At 44.3% G+C, this 14,687-nt stretch overlaps 1 protein-coding gene across 1 annotated transcript in view; it reads left to right on the top strand.

Annotated features, from left to right (window-relative positions):
• LOC133019725 (alpha-1A adrenergic receptor-like) overlaps positions 1–12,007 on the top strand; it is a 12,494-nt gene extending 487 nt beyond the window's left edge. Inside the window, exons 2-5 of the mRNA XM_061086283.1 lie at positions 4,048–4,299; positions 7,909–8,278; positions 11,353–11,474; positions 11,702–12,007. Of these exons, the coding sequence (XP_060942266.1) occupies positions 4,048–4,299; positions 7,909–8,278; positions 11,353–11,474; positions 11,702–12,007 (1,050 nt within the window). The remainder of the gene's footprint in view (positions 1–4,047; positions 4,300–7,908; positions 8,279–11,352; positions 11,475–11,701) is intronic.
• The last annotated feature ends 2,680 nt before the right edge of the window (positions 12,008–14,687 follow it).

Below are 14,687 nucleotides of genomic sequence, written 5' to 3'. Positions count from 1 at the left end.
AATAAAATACAAAATACCGGTGCCAGAAAATGTAACAAAATACAATACATGTATTTTGTATTTAAAATATAGGAAATACTTTTTCTGGATTTTCCATTTTTCTCACAATTTGGTAAAGCAGAGAATTCAGGTTTGAGATATATAATGTACACAAAGCTCTGGTGAAACCCGGAAAAAGGAAGAACAGTCACAGAATGTCAGTGTAACTAAGCAAAGCTATTAAAAGACAACAACTTGATTGATTATGTACAGGGGTGGACTGGGACAAAAATTCAGCCCTGGCATTGTCTGTCCAGACCAGCCCACTACATTATCAGCGGACACCACATAGAAGTCCATAAATCTCGAGGCGTCTTCTCTCATGCATACTACTGTTACCACCTGGCTCAAAGATGGCAACAAGAAGGGAGGCCACACACAAACCTCTCAAGCCAAAAGTAAATTTATTTAACTCCAAATCAAGATAGCTCTAACTACGTAGTGGGATGTGTAAAATATGCTACGCGTCAGTGGTGTTAACAGTGTTTGGATGTGTGAAAATAAGGTGTGATGTATGTTGTAAGGTGCAGAAGCAAAGAAAAACAAAGGCTGAGGGCCCCATGCCCCTGGAAGCAGCCTTTAGATCTGCAGCTGAAGCCCAGCCCTAAAGGGCAGGCCCAGGGTGACTTGAGTAAAAGTCTTAAAGTAGCTCATATTAAAAGTACTTAAGTATCAAAGGTATCTGGTGTTGAAATGTACTTAAGTATCAAAAGTAAAAGTACAAGTACTAAAATTAAAAATGCAAAGTGCTTTTTATAGTAGGCCTATACAGACACAAAACAACCCAAAATGTTTCTCCTCAAGATTTATCTCAACTGACTGAAAAATTACAACAACAATATGCATATAATGTATAATTTTACCAATTTTGAACCCTAGATGCTGAGGTTCAAATAGTAATGGACCAGTGCATCTAGAGACAACAAAGAATTAACTATAAACAAGTGCCTCTTGTGTCTGCCCAAGAACATTAATAAACCGCAGTATAACCACTAAAACATTCTGTAAATATCACTAAACATGGACCTCTCATCAGTAGCAGGAGTGATACACAATGCCCCTTATGATAACTCAGCAAAGGGAAACCAGATCTAGGCACACAAAATAAGACACTATCTCTTATCCTATTCTAGAGGAAGTAAAAGTCGTAACAAGATTTCTGAAGGTGAACCTGCGGAGGGATAGACCAACCTCTCGCCCTGCCCCCCCCCCGACGGCAAACACGCCACCGGGACCTGCACATCTCAGGAGGGAGGGGGCAGCGAGTGAGAGAGAGAGAGAGAGGTGCGCCGTGGGTAGAGGCGTGCGACGCCAACCTCCGCTGCTCAAGTAACGAGCCAGTTTGGAGAATGTATTGAAAATTGAAAATGCGCGCTCACATGTCTGCCTCCACTCGCTCATCATTGTCGAGTCCTCCTCGCTCGTCTCCCGGCGCACCTGCTGCTGCTGGGCTGGTGAACCCGGCACCACATAGGTCCGTCAGTTTGGCACATTTAGCAGCCTCCACCTCCAGAGACTTCAGCTTTTTTTCCCGATGCGTTTTTTACTCTTATTATCCATTTTAAGTTTCTGTCTCAGCAGCAGCCAGTCCCGCGACTCCCCCCGCCAATGCCATGAGGTCCCGCCCCCCCCCCTGGTTTGTGTTGTGATTGACAGCACTGTCAGGGCTCTCTGAGCCTGTAAGCCCATGATTGATTGACAATGACAAACAATAGACCAATAATATGTGTCGATGCTGGCAACACACTGCTAGCCCTCTGTAGCCAATTGGCCGGCCCAATTGGAGGGAATTTAGAGAGGAAGAAGAGAAAAAAAAACAACAACAACATAGCGGACCAGACCGGCCCACATTGGGTCAACGGCCCACCGGGATTATGCCCGGTATGCCAGATGGCCAGTCCACCCCTGATTATGTATATACACTACCGTTCAAAAGTTTGGAGTCACCCAGATAATTTCGTGTTTTTCATGAAAACTCACACTTTTATTTATCAAATGAGTTGCAAAATGAATAGAAAATATAGTCAAGACATTGACAAGGTTAGAAATAATGATTGTTATATGAAATTAATTTTTTTGTCAAAGAATGCTCCATTTGCAGCAATTACTGCATTGGAGACCTTTGGCATTCTAGCTGTTCATTTGTTGAAGTAACCTGTAAAAATTTCACTACACGCTTCCTGAAGCCCCTCCCACAAGTTGGATTGGCTTGATGGGCACAAGCTTCTCCCACAGCAGCTCAATGGGTTGAGATCTGGTGACTGCGCTGGCCACTCCATTACAGACAGCAGACCAGCTTCCTGCTTCTTCCCTAAATAGTTCTTGCATAATTTGGAGGTGTGCCTTGGGTCATTGTCCTGTTGGAGGAGTAAATTGGCTCCAATCAAGCTCCTCCCACAGGGCGTGGCATGGCGTTGCAAAATGGAGTGATAGCCTTCCTTATTTAAAATCCCTTTTACCTTGTACAAATCTCCCACTTCACCAGAACCAAAGCAGCCTCAGACCATCACTTTACCTCCACCATGCTTGACAGATGGCGTCAGGAACTCTTCCAGCATCTTTTCACCTGTTCTGTGTGATCCTCAAACTTCATGTCCAAAACACTTTTTTCCAATCCTTCTCTGTCCAATGTCTTTGTTGTTTTGCCCATATCAATCTTTTCTTTTTATTGGCCAGTCTCAGATATGGATTTCTCTTTGCCACTCTGCCTAGAAGGCCAGCATCCCGGAGTCGCCTCTTCACTGGAGACGTTGACTCTGGTGTTTTGCGGGAACCATTTAAAGAAGCTGCCAGTTGAGGACCTGTGAGGCGTCTACTTCTCAAACTAGAGACTCTAATATACTTGTCTTCTTGCTGAGTTGTGCACCGGGCCCCCCCCCCCTACTTCTCTTTCTACTCTGGTTAGAGCTGTTGGTGCTGTTCTCTGAAGGGAGTAGTTCACACCGTTGTAGGACATTTTCAGTTTCTTCGCAATTTCTCGTATGGAATAGCCTTCATTTCTAGGAACAAGAATAGACAGTCGAGTTTCACATGAAAGTTCTCTTTTTCTGGCCGTTTTGAGAGTATAATCGAACCCACTCATGTGATGCTCCAGATACTCAACTAGCTCAAAGGAAGTTCAGTTTTATAGCTTCTCTCACCAGCTAAACAGTTTTCAGCTGTGCTAACATAATTGTGAGTGATAGTGTGATAGTTGCTGGAAATGGAATTCTATACATCTATGTAGATATTTCATTAAAAACCAGACGTTTCCACCTAAAATAGTAATTTACTACATTAACAATGTGTAGAGTGTATATCTGATTCATTTAATGTTATCTTCATTGAAACAATGAAAAAATTAGGTTATTTCTAAGTGACCCCAAACTTTTGAACTGTAGTGTATATATTAATGGGACTTAACAGCCCATAAACTTTGGCTTTGTATCAACAAGAAATTATTCATTACATATGAATAGCATCAGACATAAGGCCTATGTATACTAGAAACTCCACGTTTTTGGATTCGTGGAGAAAGTATCTTGAGTATTTTAAATACAAAATTACTCCACTCTAAAGTATTTTGTTACAAATTACATTCGATTTTTTAGCGGCCCTATCAAATACAAATTACAAAATACTCAAAGTAATTGAAATACGTATTTCAAATACAAGTAATAGAAATACTGCCCACCTCTGCTGGTGGGTTATTTATTATAAGATCAATAACTAACACACTTTTAACTGATTCTATGATTAATCAATGATTAAAACAAGGAGCGGAAACAGAGGAAGAAAGAGGGTCTCGAGAGGTCAGGGGCCACCAGAGGGGGAGGGGGGGGGATCCTTACTTCCTGTCAGAAGTTCATGTGTGAACAAATTAGCTTTTGTCAGGAAGTGGAAAGTGTCTGGAGGTGTCAGCTGAAGAAGCAGAACCTGAGAAGTCGGGTTCAGTCGCTGTGAACACGCCTCCTCCTGAGCGCTGTTCGACTGAGCAGGAAGTGACCCGGGTTCTTCCTGTCTCCACAGGTTTTAGATTCCTGGGTGTTTGGTCGGATCTTCTGTGACATCTGGGCGGCGGTGGACGTGCTATGCTGCACGGCGTCCATCATGTCCCTGTGCGCCATCTCCATCGATCGCTACATCGGCGTTCGATACCCGCTGCAGTACCCGATGATCGTCACAGAGAAGCGGGCGCTGCTCGCCATGCTGGGCGTGTGGGTCCTCTCCATCGTCATCTCCATCGGGCCGCTGCTGGGCTGGAAGCAGCCGCCGTCACAGGTACGAGACGCAACATGACTGATGCGTGAGGAAGGTTCTGAGCACACGCCTCCAGTGAAGCTGTTAAAGTCTGAAGATAACGACGTCTTCGTCTGCATCTTAGTAGGGTCCGAAACCTCAATTCCGTGACCATTCTCTGGCAAATATGTTTTGATGACTGATTTGACATCTATACAACATTTATAAAAAATTTAGCCCTCATGTCCCTCGCAAAAATGTCGGCATTTTTCGCTAGAGGGCCGAATCCAAAATGGCAGCCGGCACTATCTTGTAAAGGTTACTTTTTTACCAGAGCACCTAGAATAATGTATGAATACACTTTTTGTGGCATATTGACCATAAGGATTTTGATTCTGACATAATTTTTACATTTCGACATCGTCTTGACCCCGAAATCCAAGATGGCCACCATCTGGTAGAGTGAAAACGTAATTTTTGATACACCAATTAACTTTTTAACCAGAGCACCTAGAATAATGTATGAGGACACTTTTTGTGGTAAATTGACCATAAAGATTGTGATTCTGACATCATTTTGACATTTAGACATCCTGTTGACCCCTAAATCCAAGATGGCCACCATCCGGGAGAGCAAAAATGTAAAGTTTTATACACAAATCAGCCCCCAGGTTTCCAGGAGATGGTTGATCTATGGCCTTTATACATTACTTATTATGGAAGGACAAAAACAAAGAATATCAGAAATAAGTTTTATTTAATAACTGTAACTTAAGAAAGGAACGAAAAACACTTGAAACATGCCAATAAGAAATTATTGTACCCCAATAATTTTACCTTTTGGTCATTAAAAAAAGACATACAATAGTAAATTACAGGATGCTTTCATGTTGTTAAATGCTACACATTATTCTAACAATGTAACTGGTGAATAATAAGGACATTGATATATTAGATTAGTCCAAATCTGAGCATTCTGCCTCACTAGAATCTAAATCGCTACTATCACAATCATACTCGCTCTCATCTTCCTCGCTGTCCTCAACTGGCCTTGATGCAGGTAGATGTGATGGAAGAGCAGGTTGTGTGTAGCGGACAGGGCGACAATGACCATCCAGCAACTCCCATCCATGTCCGATTGGCAAGGGGTGGTGCTTCAGGGAGGGATGGCGTACTAGATATGCCAAGTAGTTGGCACGGAGGCAGTGTTGGCGTAGGCTATCTTCATCTGGGGGTAGACGGCTGAATGATTTATTTTTCATGCTCCTCCACTTCACTGCACGGGCCTCAGCCATGGTGCTACTCTTGTGGTCACCATAGATGACATGTCTTGTGAACTTAAATAGCTCCTGTAACACCTCCTCCTCAAGGTCAAGGCTATCTCCGCACTGTGAGAGCTGTTGTCGTGCCACAGGGCTCTTCGCCACCTGGTCATACACTGACTTCTTACCCTTGCCATAGAATCCTGAGTTAGCATCACATCCTGTCATACAGTGCAGCTGCACAATGCTGTCTGCCATCTCGTCAGTTACCAGATCACTGCAGAGTACCGTCTCCTGCTTTCTCTTGATGTAGAGCATACCAAGCAGTTGCTTTGAGATAAACGCTGCTGCGACATAGGCATCAGTATCAGCAGAATCAATGACAACAGGTCCACTATAGCCTGACTCTCGCAGCACAGCGTACGTGGAGAAGAGGATAGTGTCTGCCTCAGACTGGTCAAAGCAGTAGTTCTGCATCGGTTGCTGGGTTGACAAGTTAGTACAGTGGGAGCCAACAGAGTAAACAATCTCTGCATCAACAGTTTGTGCAATGTCGGTCAGGTAGCTGCATATCAATTTTTGTAGACGCCCCTTGTTACTTACACTACAAAGCAGTGTGTTAAATGCTCTGGCAGAGGGAAATGGATAATCCGATTTCATGTAGGTGTTGGGGATATGTGCCTTACCCTGTGCCCGCAGGTCTCTCTCATCATCTTTAGTTGAGTTTGCTGTATCGTATGGGTCATTCACACAGATGATATAATCAGCACGACGATGGCGGGCAAGGATGATAGATACTATCTTGTGGACATAGTCTGACCATGTGTATTGTGTGCTATCTGGCTTCTGTCGGTCTTCTGTTGATGGTGTGGCCATTCTCCAGACCATTCCCATGTCAATGAGAGCAGTGTATGGTTCCTGTAGATTTACAGACTGCAGACAGAGCTTCAGGAGTTGGCTCTTCTGTGTCTTCCTGTATGTGCTGTTGTAGTTAAATAAGGTCACACACTCCTTGACAACACGATGTTCAAACAACTCAGGGAGGTCCACAAGTTGACTGACCTCAACCAGGTTGATAACTGCATTTAAGGCGCTTCGCTCCATCTCAGCAGCTCTAACTTTGAGGTCCTCTCCAGGTTTCTCCTTGCCTGGCTCCTTGACAAATGTCAGTCTTTTGCTCAGAGGGACAGGTGCATAGACGGATTTATTCTTTTTGAATACCCGCTCTTGCAAGAAGCATGTCAACTTCTCTTCTCCTGCAGCATGGGCTATGTTGAAGTCTGCAACAAGCGCATCAGAAGCAGGCGTGATTGACTGCAGGGTGCGGAGTGTAGGTGATGCTGGGTTGAATGGGAAGGATTCAAACTCATTCATACATGCAACCAGGTTCTGTACGCACTGCTCATCTTGTTGCAATCGTGAGGGGCGTCAGTCAGCCAACTTTCTAACAATAGCACGTTAGCCTACGTCAGATAGCCTAACGTTTCAGCGTACCAACGCCACACTTTACCGTACATGCTATCTTAAAAAGGACGTTCAAAACAATGTTTCTTTAAGATACCTTCACACGTAAGATATCTTGCATCGCACCTGTCTAAATGAGAGATCAAGGATTAAGACCGCTATCTAACTTTTAAGAGTTTTGAACACAGCCTACGTTTTTGCTCTACCAGATGGCGGCCATCTTGGATTTTGGAGTCAAGATGATGTCAGAATCACAATCTTTATGGTCTATTTACCAAAAAAAGGGTCCTCATACATTATTCTAGGTGCTCTGGTTAAAAAGTTAATTTGTGTATCAAAAATTACGTTTTCACTCTACCAGATGGTGGCCATCGTGGATTTCGGGGTCAAGACAATGTCGAAATGTAAAAATTATGTCAGAATCACAATCCTTATGGTCAATATGCCACAAAAAGTGTATTCATACATTATTCTAGGTGCTCTGGTAAAAAAGTAACCTTTACAAGATAGTGCCGGCTGCCATTTTGGATTCGGCCCTCTAGCGAAAAATGCCGACATTTTTGCGAGGGACATGGGGGCAAAATTTTTTATTAATGTTGTATAGATGTCAAATCAGTCATCAAAACATATTTGCCAGAGAATGGTCACGGAATTGAGGTTTCGGACCCTACTATCTTGATCTTCCTCTGAGAACTTAAAGAATCAATAAAGTGTCTGTTTGAGGTGGAATCAACATGAGACTGTTCTCGTCGTCAGAGCTTCCTGAGTCTCTGAGGACTTGAAGCTTTGAGATGATAACAGGAAGCATCATGACGAGTCAGAGACAAACATGAGACCGTTTCAAACACGTGATGAACAGAGTCAGTTGAGATCAGGAGTCACGTGATCAGATCAGAACTAAACTCTACAAACCTTCTCTCCACAGGATGACTCCAAGTGTCAGATCACTGAGGAGCCGTTCTACACCCTCTTCTCCTCGCTCGGCTCCTTCTACATCCCCCTGGCTGTCATCCTCGCCATGTACTGCCGCGTCTACATCGTGGCCAAGCGCACCACCAAGAACCTGGAGGCCGGCGTGATGAAGGAGCGCCAGGACTCCAACGAGCTCACGCTGAGGATCCACTGCAGGAACCAGCAGAACCACGAGCTCTGCCCCGGCGCCTCGGCCGGGCGCAGCTCGCTGTCCGTCAAACTGCTCAAGTTCTCCAGAGAGAAGAAAGCAGCCAAGACGCTGGGCGTGGTGGTCGGCATGTTCATCCTCTGCTGGCTGCCCTTCTTCCTCGTCCTGCCCATCGGTACGTCCTCCTCTTCGTCACACCTTGTCCTGCAGGTCACTGTCCGGTTCCGTTTCATTCTAACTGCAGAGAAATAAGAATCAGAACTAAGATAAAACACCTAAAATCACGAAAACAATAATTCAACACACGTCTTATTGTGAAAGTTTAAATCAGACACAGAATGGGGGGGGCAGGGAAAGGAGATGAAATGATGATGTCATGCAAACCACAGGAAGTTGTGATTGCAGTTCATTAGCTGTGGTTTAATCATGACCTCATGATTTCATCAGGAGTTGAACATGAAGATATCATGACCTGGACGACAGACAATCTTCAAACAAATCAAACACATCGCTGTCATCACCACCATCTTTAGGCTCCGCCTCTGCCGTGTCAAAACAGAGGAAGGTTTAAACTCTGTCTGGATCCACTGATCACAGGTCTGTTTCTCTGCAGGATCAAAAGATCTGTTCGCTCACGGTCGAGTTTAGAGACGTTTATTCTCCCTTATGAAATCAGCTGTGGTCCAAAGGTCACATGCAGACGGGGATTGTGGGTAGCGCTGCATCTGGACGGCGTCTGTGAAGCCGCATCAGGGTCTTACACTAAGATAAATGTTATTATAGCTCCTGCTTAATGGTGAGCGCTGATCTCAGACCAGATTTAAGACTCCAGGCATTTTCCAGGAACCTTTTTAGGAAATCAGGAACTCGGCTCCAGCGTCAGATTTTTACTGATGAGCAGGAAACATCAAGTTCTGCTCAGCACAAATCAAATTCAAAATTAGAATCACACCCTGTACTCGTCCTGACTCTGATGAGGTGACCTTTGACCCTGACATCTAGTCAGTGGATCTTTGAGTCTGAAGCTGTGTCCAAAGTCCCTCACTTCTCACCATATAGTGTATTCTGTATTTGTACTGCTGTCTGAATGTTTTGCAAATTTATTCATACCCTAAATAGTGGACTAATTGTATCCCACAATGCATCAGGAGTAATGTACACCATCATTCATGGACGAGAGGAGAGAGGAGAGCACGTCTGAGTCTCTCTGATGAATCTGATGATTCTTGTTCTAAAAATATCAGAAACATCCTGAGAAGAAAGTGACCAGTTTATAAACTGTTTGAGGGAAAGTCTCCGATGGATTTGTTTATTTTTTTATGAGAGAAATCTGTGAGATGCGGCTGTAAAATATAAAATAAGAGCAAAACATGATGGCCATTCAACATTTGCTATTTCTTACACAACAGTTTTAATACAAAGTGTGAAATAAACATTTAAAATGTATTATGACAAGAGCTGGACACAGATCAGACGTTAACATCGTTAGGTTTCATATCGTGAGAATAAAGACTCGCAGGTTTAAATTTGTTTGTGTTCCGGTGCAGAACATGAACGAATCACGACCGAGTAGAAACTCATCTTCTCCTTTATCGAGTCTGCAGCTGCAAACCAGTCCAAGAAATAAACGCAGACGTTGAGTGAAAATGAAAAGGAGTCTGTACTGACTGCTGATTTAGTGAGGACGCAGTGCAGATCATGACTCAGCAGAAAGTAAACGCTGCATCACTAAATATTAATAAAATTAACGAGCGGAGCCACGACCCAGGTGACTTCATATTCCCTGTCAGAGTGCGCACTGCAGATTACAGGAAAGATCACAGAGTCTGAAGGGTTCATCCTGTGGAGAACAGGAATCAGACGATTCATCATCACATATCATGATCCTCTGCTTCCTGAAGCTGAAGAGCTGCAGCTGGAACAAATCCACCAAACTGATCAGAACTCTTCATGTTTCACAGTTTCCTGCTGAATCTTGGAGATAGACTCTGGTTGTTAATAACTTCAGAGTGTTTCTAACTGATCTCAGTTCAGCTTCACTCTTCAGCTGCAGCTGCTTGAGACAGGTTGTGACTCTCAGTCAGTTCTTCTCTCAGGAGATGGAACCCACTCACCGGGGGGGGGGGGGGGGGCCCCCACTCAGCAGAGTCACAGAGAACAGACGCTCAGGGAGAGAAGGAGGAAACTTTCTCTTCTTCACGCTCACACATCAGACTCAACCGGCTTCAGGTGTCACTCGTTCTTCTCATGATGGACAGACGTCAGGTTTCACTGTGAAGTTCTTCATATATAGTCAGAGACAGCAGCCTGGGGAACAGGATGACCTTACAAGTCCATATGCAGGGAAACATAATCCTCCTCCTCAGCAGCCTGTGTTATCTCAAGAACATCAAAAACCTGATCCATCAAATCCTCTGAGATCCTCAGACACACTGCAGATCACCTGCTCGTCTGCAGGTCAGAGGGCGAGGAGAGAACCCGGGAGCCGACGGGATGAAAGGAACCGGACGAAAACAAGGAGATTAACGAAGGAGAGAGGAAGGAAAACTCACGAGTCTGGTCTCAGAGTTTCCTTTTGATGATTCTCATCATATAACGAAATATTTAACGGTTTTTAATCATGGAGGCAGCCTGACTTACACACGCTGCGGCCATGTTGACTGCAGCGTTACAAGGCTCAAAACTACAGTGTGTTGTTTACCTGTGTGTTTGTTTATCTGTGTGTTTGTTTACCTGTGTGTTTGTTTACCTGTGTGTTTGTTTACCTGTGTGTTGGTTTACCTGTGTGTTTGTTTACCTGTCTGTTTGTTTACCTGTGTGTTGTTTACCTGTCTGTTTGTTTACCTGTCTGTTAACCTGTGTGTTTGTTTACCTGTGTGTTTGTTTACCTGTGTGTTTGTTTACCTGTGTGTTGTTTACCTGTCTGTTTGTTTACCTGTCTGTTTGTTAACCTGTGTGTTTGTTTACCTGTGTGTTTGTTTACCTGTGTGTTTGTTTACCTGTGTGTTTGTTTACCTGTGTGTTTGTTTACCTGTCTGTTTGTTTACCTGTCTGTTTGTTTATCTGTCTGTTTGTTTATCTGTCTGTTTGTTTACCTGTGTGTTTGTTTACCTGTGTGTTTGTGTACCTGTCTGTTTGTTTATCTGTCTGTTTGTTTATCTGTCTGTTTGTTTACCTGTGTGTTTGTGTACCTGTCTGTTTGTTTATCTGTCTGTTTGTTTACCTGTGTGTTATTGTGTGTGTCTGCAGGCTCGTTCAACAGCAGCCTGCGTCCTTCTGAAACCTTCTTTAAAGTTATTTTCTGGTTGGGATACTTCAACAGCTGTTTGAACCCGATCATCTACCCCTGCTACAGCCGTGAGTTCAAACAGGTACTATTACTACTCTATTACTACTACTACTACTACTGATAGTACTCATTCTACTGATAGTACTCATTCTACTGATAGTACTCATACTACTGACAGAGCGTCTAAGATAGGAGCTTGACTAGCTGGAGGTCTGGAGGTCTGGAGCCTGTATCTCGGGCCTGTCAGTGGTTTCAGCAGTGACGTGTTGATCTCTAACTCGTGTTGTGCGACTGGTGTTGCGTCCTCAGGCCTTCATCCGGATCCTCCGCTGCCACTGGAAGAGGAAGCGTCAGGGCTGGCAGGCGTACTACAACTACCGCAGCAATCAGGGCTCCAACACCTCGTCCTTCCTGAACGGCAGCCAGCAGACGCTGTCCTCCGTCAGCCGCAGTCCTCGCTGCGTCGCCTCCAGGCTCCGCCCACCGCGCTGGCCCTCCTCCCCCAGCCGAGACCGCCTCCCCGGGTCGGCGGGCGCAGGACGGGCCTGTGTCCCCGGCCATGTGTCCCCGCTTGCTAAGGATGCTGGGAGGGCAGGGCGGAGGACCAACCTGTGACCGTGCAGGAAGGTGGAGACTGACTCACCTGCTCCGTCAGGATCAAGTCCCTGCTGACGTCACCGGCTGCTCCCTGGACTCAAGTGCAAGGACTGACCCGCCTCTGGATGACACGCCTGAGAGAGGGGGCGGAGCTTCTCTCCCTGTCACCACTTCCTGCAGGTTCCTGATGAGTTCAGTGATCGGTGCTTCGATCCGTCCTCCTCATGAAGCTTCCACCTGCACTGAGCTCACAGCAGTAGAATAACACTACAATACAAAGAACTTCGATCAAAACAACTTTGATGAGAATTTAACAATAAATCATCAGCATGTTCGAAATCTGGGAGACAAGATTCAAAAAATTCTTATATTAGAAAAATATCAACTAGCGGAGTGAATATAGTACAACAAGTAACCTCATCAAATTAAAGATAAATTATCTTAAAATTACTGTGAACATATTGGATTCATTTACTTCTTGTAACGTTATTTTCTGTCTTAATTATTAAACCGATCCTAAAATATGTTGCCAAAATTCAAAAGAATTACAACGATAATTGAAAAACTTTCCACAGCAACTTGAATTAACTAGCGTTAGCTTGACGATTAGCTCAAACAATCATCTTCTTTCCTCTGGCTTTTCTGTTTTTATTTGTTCAAAGTGTTTAATGTTTATTTAAATGTTTAGTGATCATCATTATTATTATTATTAAAGCAACAGGACAGTTTTTGGCGGTGAAAGTAAGAAATGTTGTATTAACTGTGTTGAAAGGTATTCTGTGTTTCATATTAAACATTATTATGTGTTTATTTATTATGTGTAGTTTGCGTTTTGATTGAGTCTTATTGTGAAAGGCTCCTCAGGGATTGTAGCAGGACTCATATTGTGTATTGTCACAGCAGCACCTGCTGGACGCTGGAGAAAGTGCAGAAAAAAAGTTTCACATAAATATGTGTTTCCTCTATATCCCATCATTTGTGCTAAGCTAGGCTAACAGTTTCCTCTTGACTCAAGTCTTTGTGCTAAGCTGGGCTAACTGTTTCCTCTTGACTCCAGTCGTTGTGCTAAGCTAGGCTAACAGTTTCCTCTTGACTCAAGTCTTTGTGCTAAGCTAGGCTAACAGTTTCCTCTTGACTCAAGTCTTTGTGCTAAGCTGGGCTAACTGTTTCCTCTTGACTCCAGTCGTTGTGCTAAGCTAGGCTAACAGTTTCCTCTTGACTCCACTCTTTGTGCTAAGCTGGGCTAACTGTTTCCTCTTGACTCCAGTCGTTGTGCTAAGCTAGGCTAACAGTTTCCTCTTGACTCCACTCTTTGTGCTAAGCTAGGCTAACAGTGCTAGCTAGCCTCTTGAAATTATTCTGTCTGTGTTTATGTATTTAAATCATCCGCCATAAAGAGGGCTGCTGGGAGACATGATGAATGACGTCACTATCCTGATGCGACAGGAAAGGACAGGGCCCGGGGGAAGGTTGTCTTCTCTGATTGGACGATTTTACTCACGCTGCTTGTGGCCAATGAGCGAGCAGCTGCAGTAGGCTCCCGGTGCCATTGGCTATTTCAATTTCAAACTACCTATGGTGAAGGCAGTCGGATTGGCGTTGCTACCACTTGCGTCTGGCAATGGAGGTGTAAGCTCCGGTCTATGGACAGCAGTGTTGGGGGAGACTCCAGGGTGCTCACTACCACACAATGGGTAATAAAACTTTGAGACCAAGCTGAAACCAGTTTTGCCAGTTTCACTCTGAAACCACGCATTCCACAGCTATCCTGGTGGGGGAGCATCTCGGGTGTCCTTCAAGAGGACCCCCCAACTGTGACTCTAAAACGCCCACTGAGGTCGAATCCCCGCCCACTAAGGTCGTAACCCTGACATTCCATTGGCCCCATGACCACTTCCTGAGGAGGCTGGATCTCTCAGGTAGAACAAAACCGCTGAGCTCACAGAAAACGCTGCCATTTTCCTGTACTGACGTTTCAACCAGACCTCCCCAGGCCTGACCAGATAACCCAGTAGCTAAAGGAGGCGATTACCACTTTTGTTCGTTTTATTTTGATAGGACCTTTTTGTTATTTTAACTTGAAAGATCAAAACAGGAAGTTAACTCGCGGGACGAGCTCAGACACTTTCCACACAGACTTTTTCTTTCCACACGATCTCCAACGGCTACAAGCAGCCGCACATCACAGAAGAAGAAGAAGAAGTTTCATTCCGTTCAAAAAAATCCGCTCCCTTTCCGGTCCAGCGGTCGAGCTCAGTGCTCTTTTAAAGAGCTTCTCTGTTATTTCCTTGCATGTTGTTTCTCTCTCTCTCTCTCTCTCTCTCTCTCTCTCTCTCTCTCTTCTCCTAAACCTACCTATACACACGGCTAACCCTAACCCTAACTGTGGCAAACACCCTAACTTACATACACACACACTCACATACATATCTTTGCTTCAGGATGGACTACGCCTGGGCACGAGGAGTAACGATGGACTGTTATAAAATCTTACAGACGCCGGCTGTTGAACGCGTTCTGATGCGACTCGAGACTGTCGGGGGCTGTCTCGAGGCGGCGTCACACGTCATTGAAACAACTCTTCTCGCTTCACGATGTTGTGCAATAGTAGTAGACTTGACGTTGTATAATTATTAATAATCATGAAATATGATTATTAAAATAATAAAATTATTTATTAAAAATAATTAAAAATGAT

Source organism: Limanda limanda, chromosome 14, assembly GCF_963576545.1.
Source record: "Limanda limanda chromosome 14, fLimLim1.1, whole genome shotgun sequence".
Taxonomy (NCBI): domain Eukaryota; kingdom Metazoa; phylum Chordata; class Actinopteri; order Pleuronectiformes; family Pleuronectidae; genus Limanda; species Limanda limanda.
Note: the sequence above shows the minus strand (reverse complement) of the source record. Positions and strands in the feature narration are given on the sequence as shown.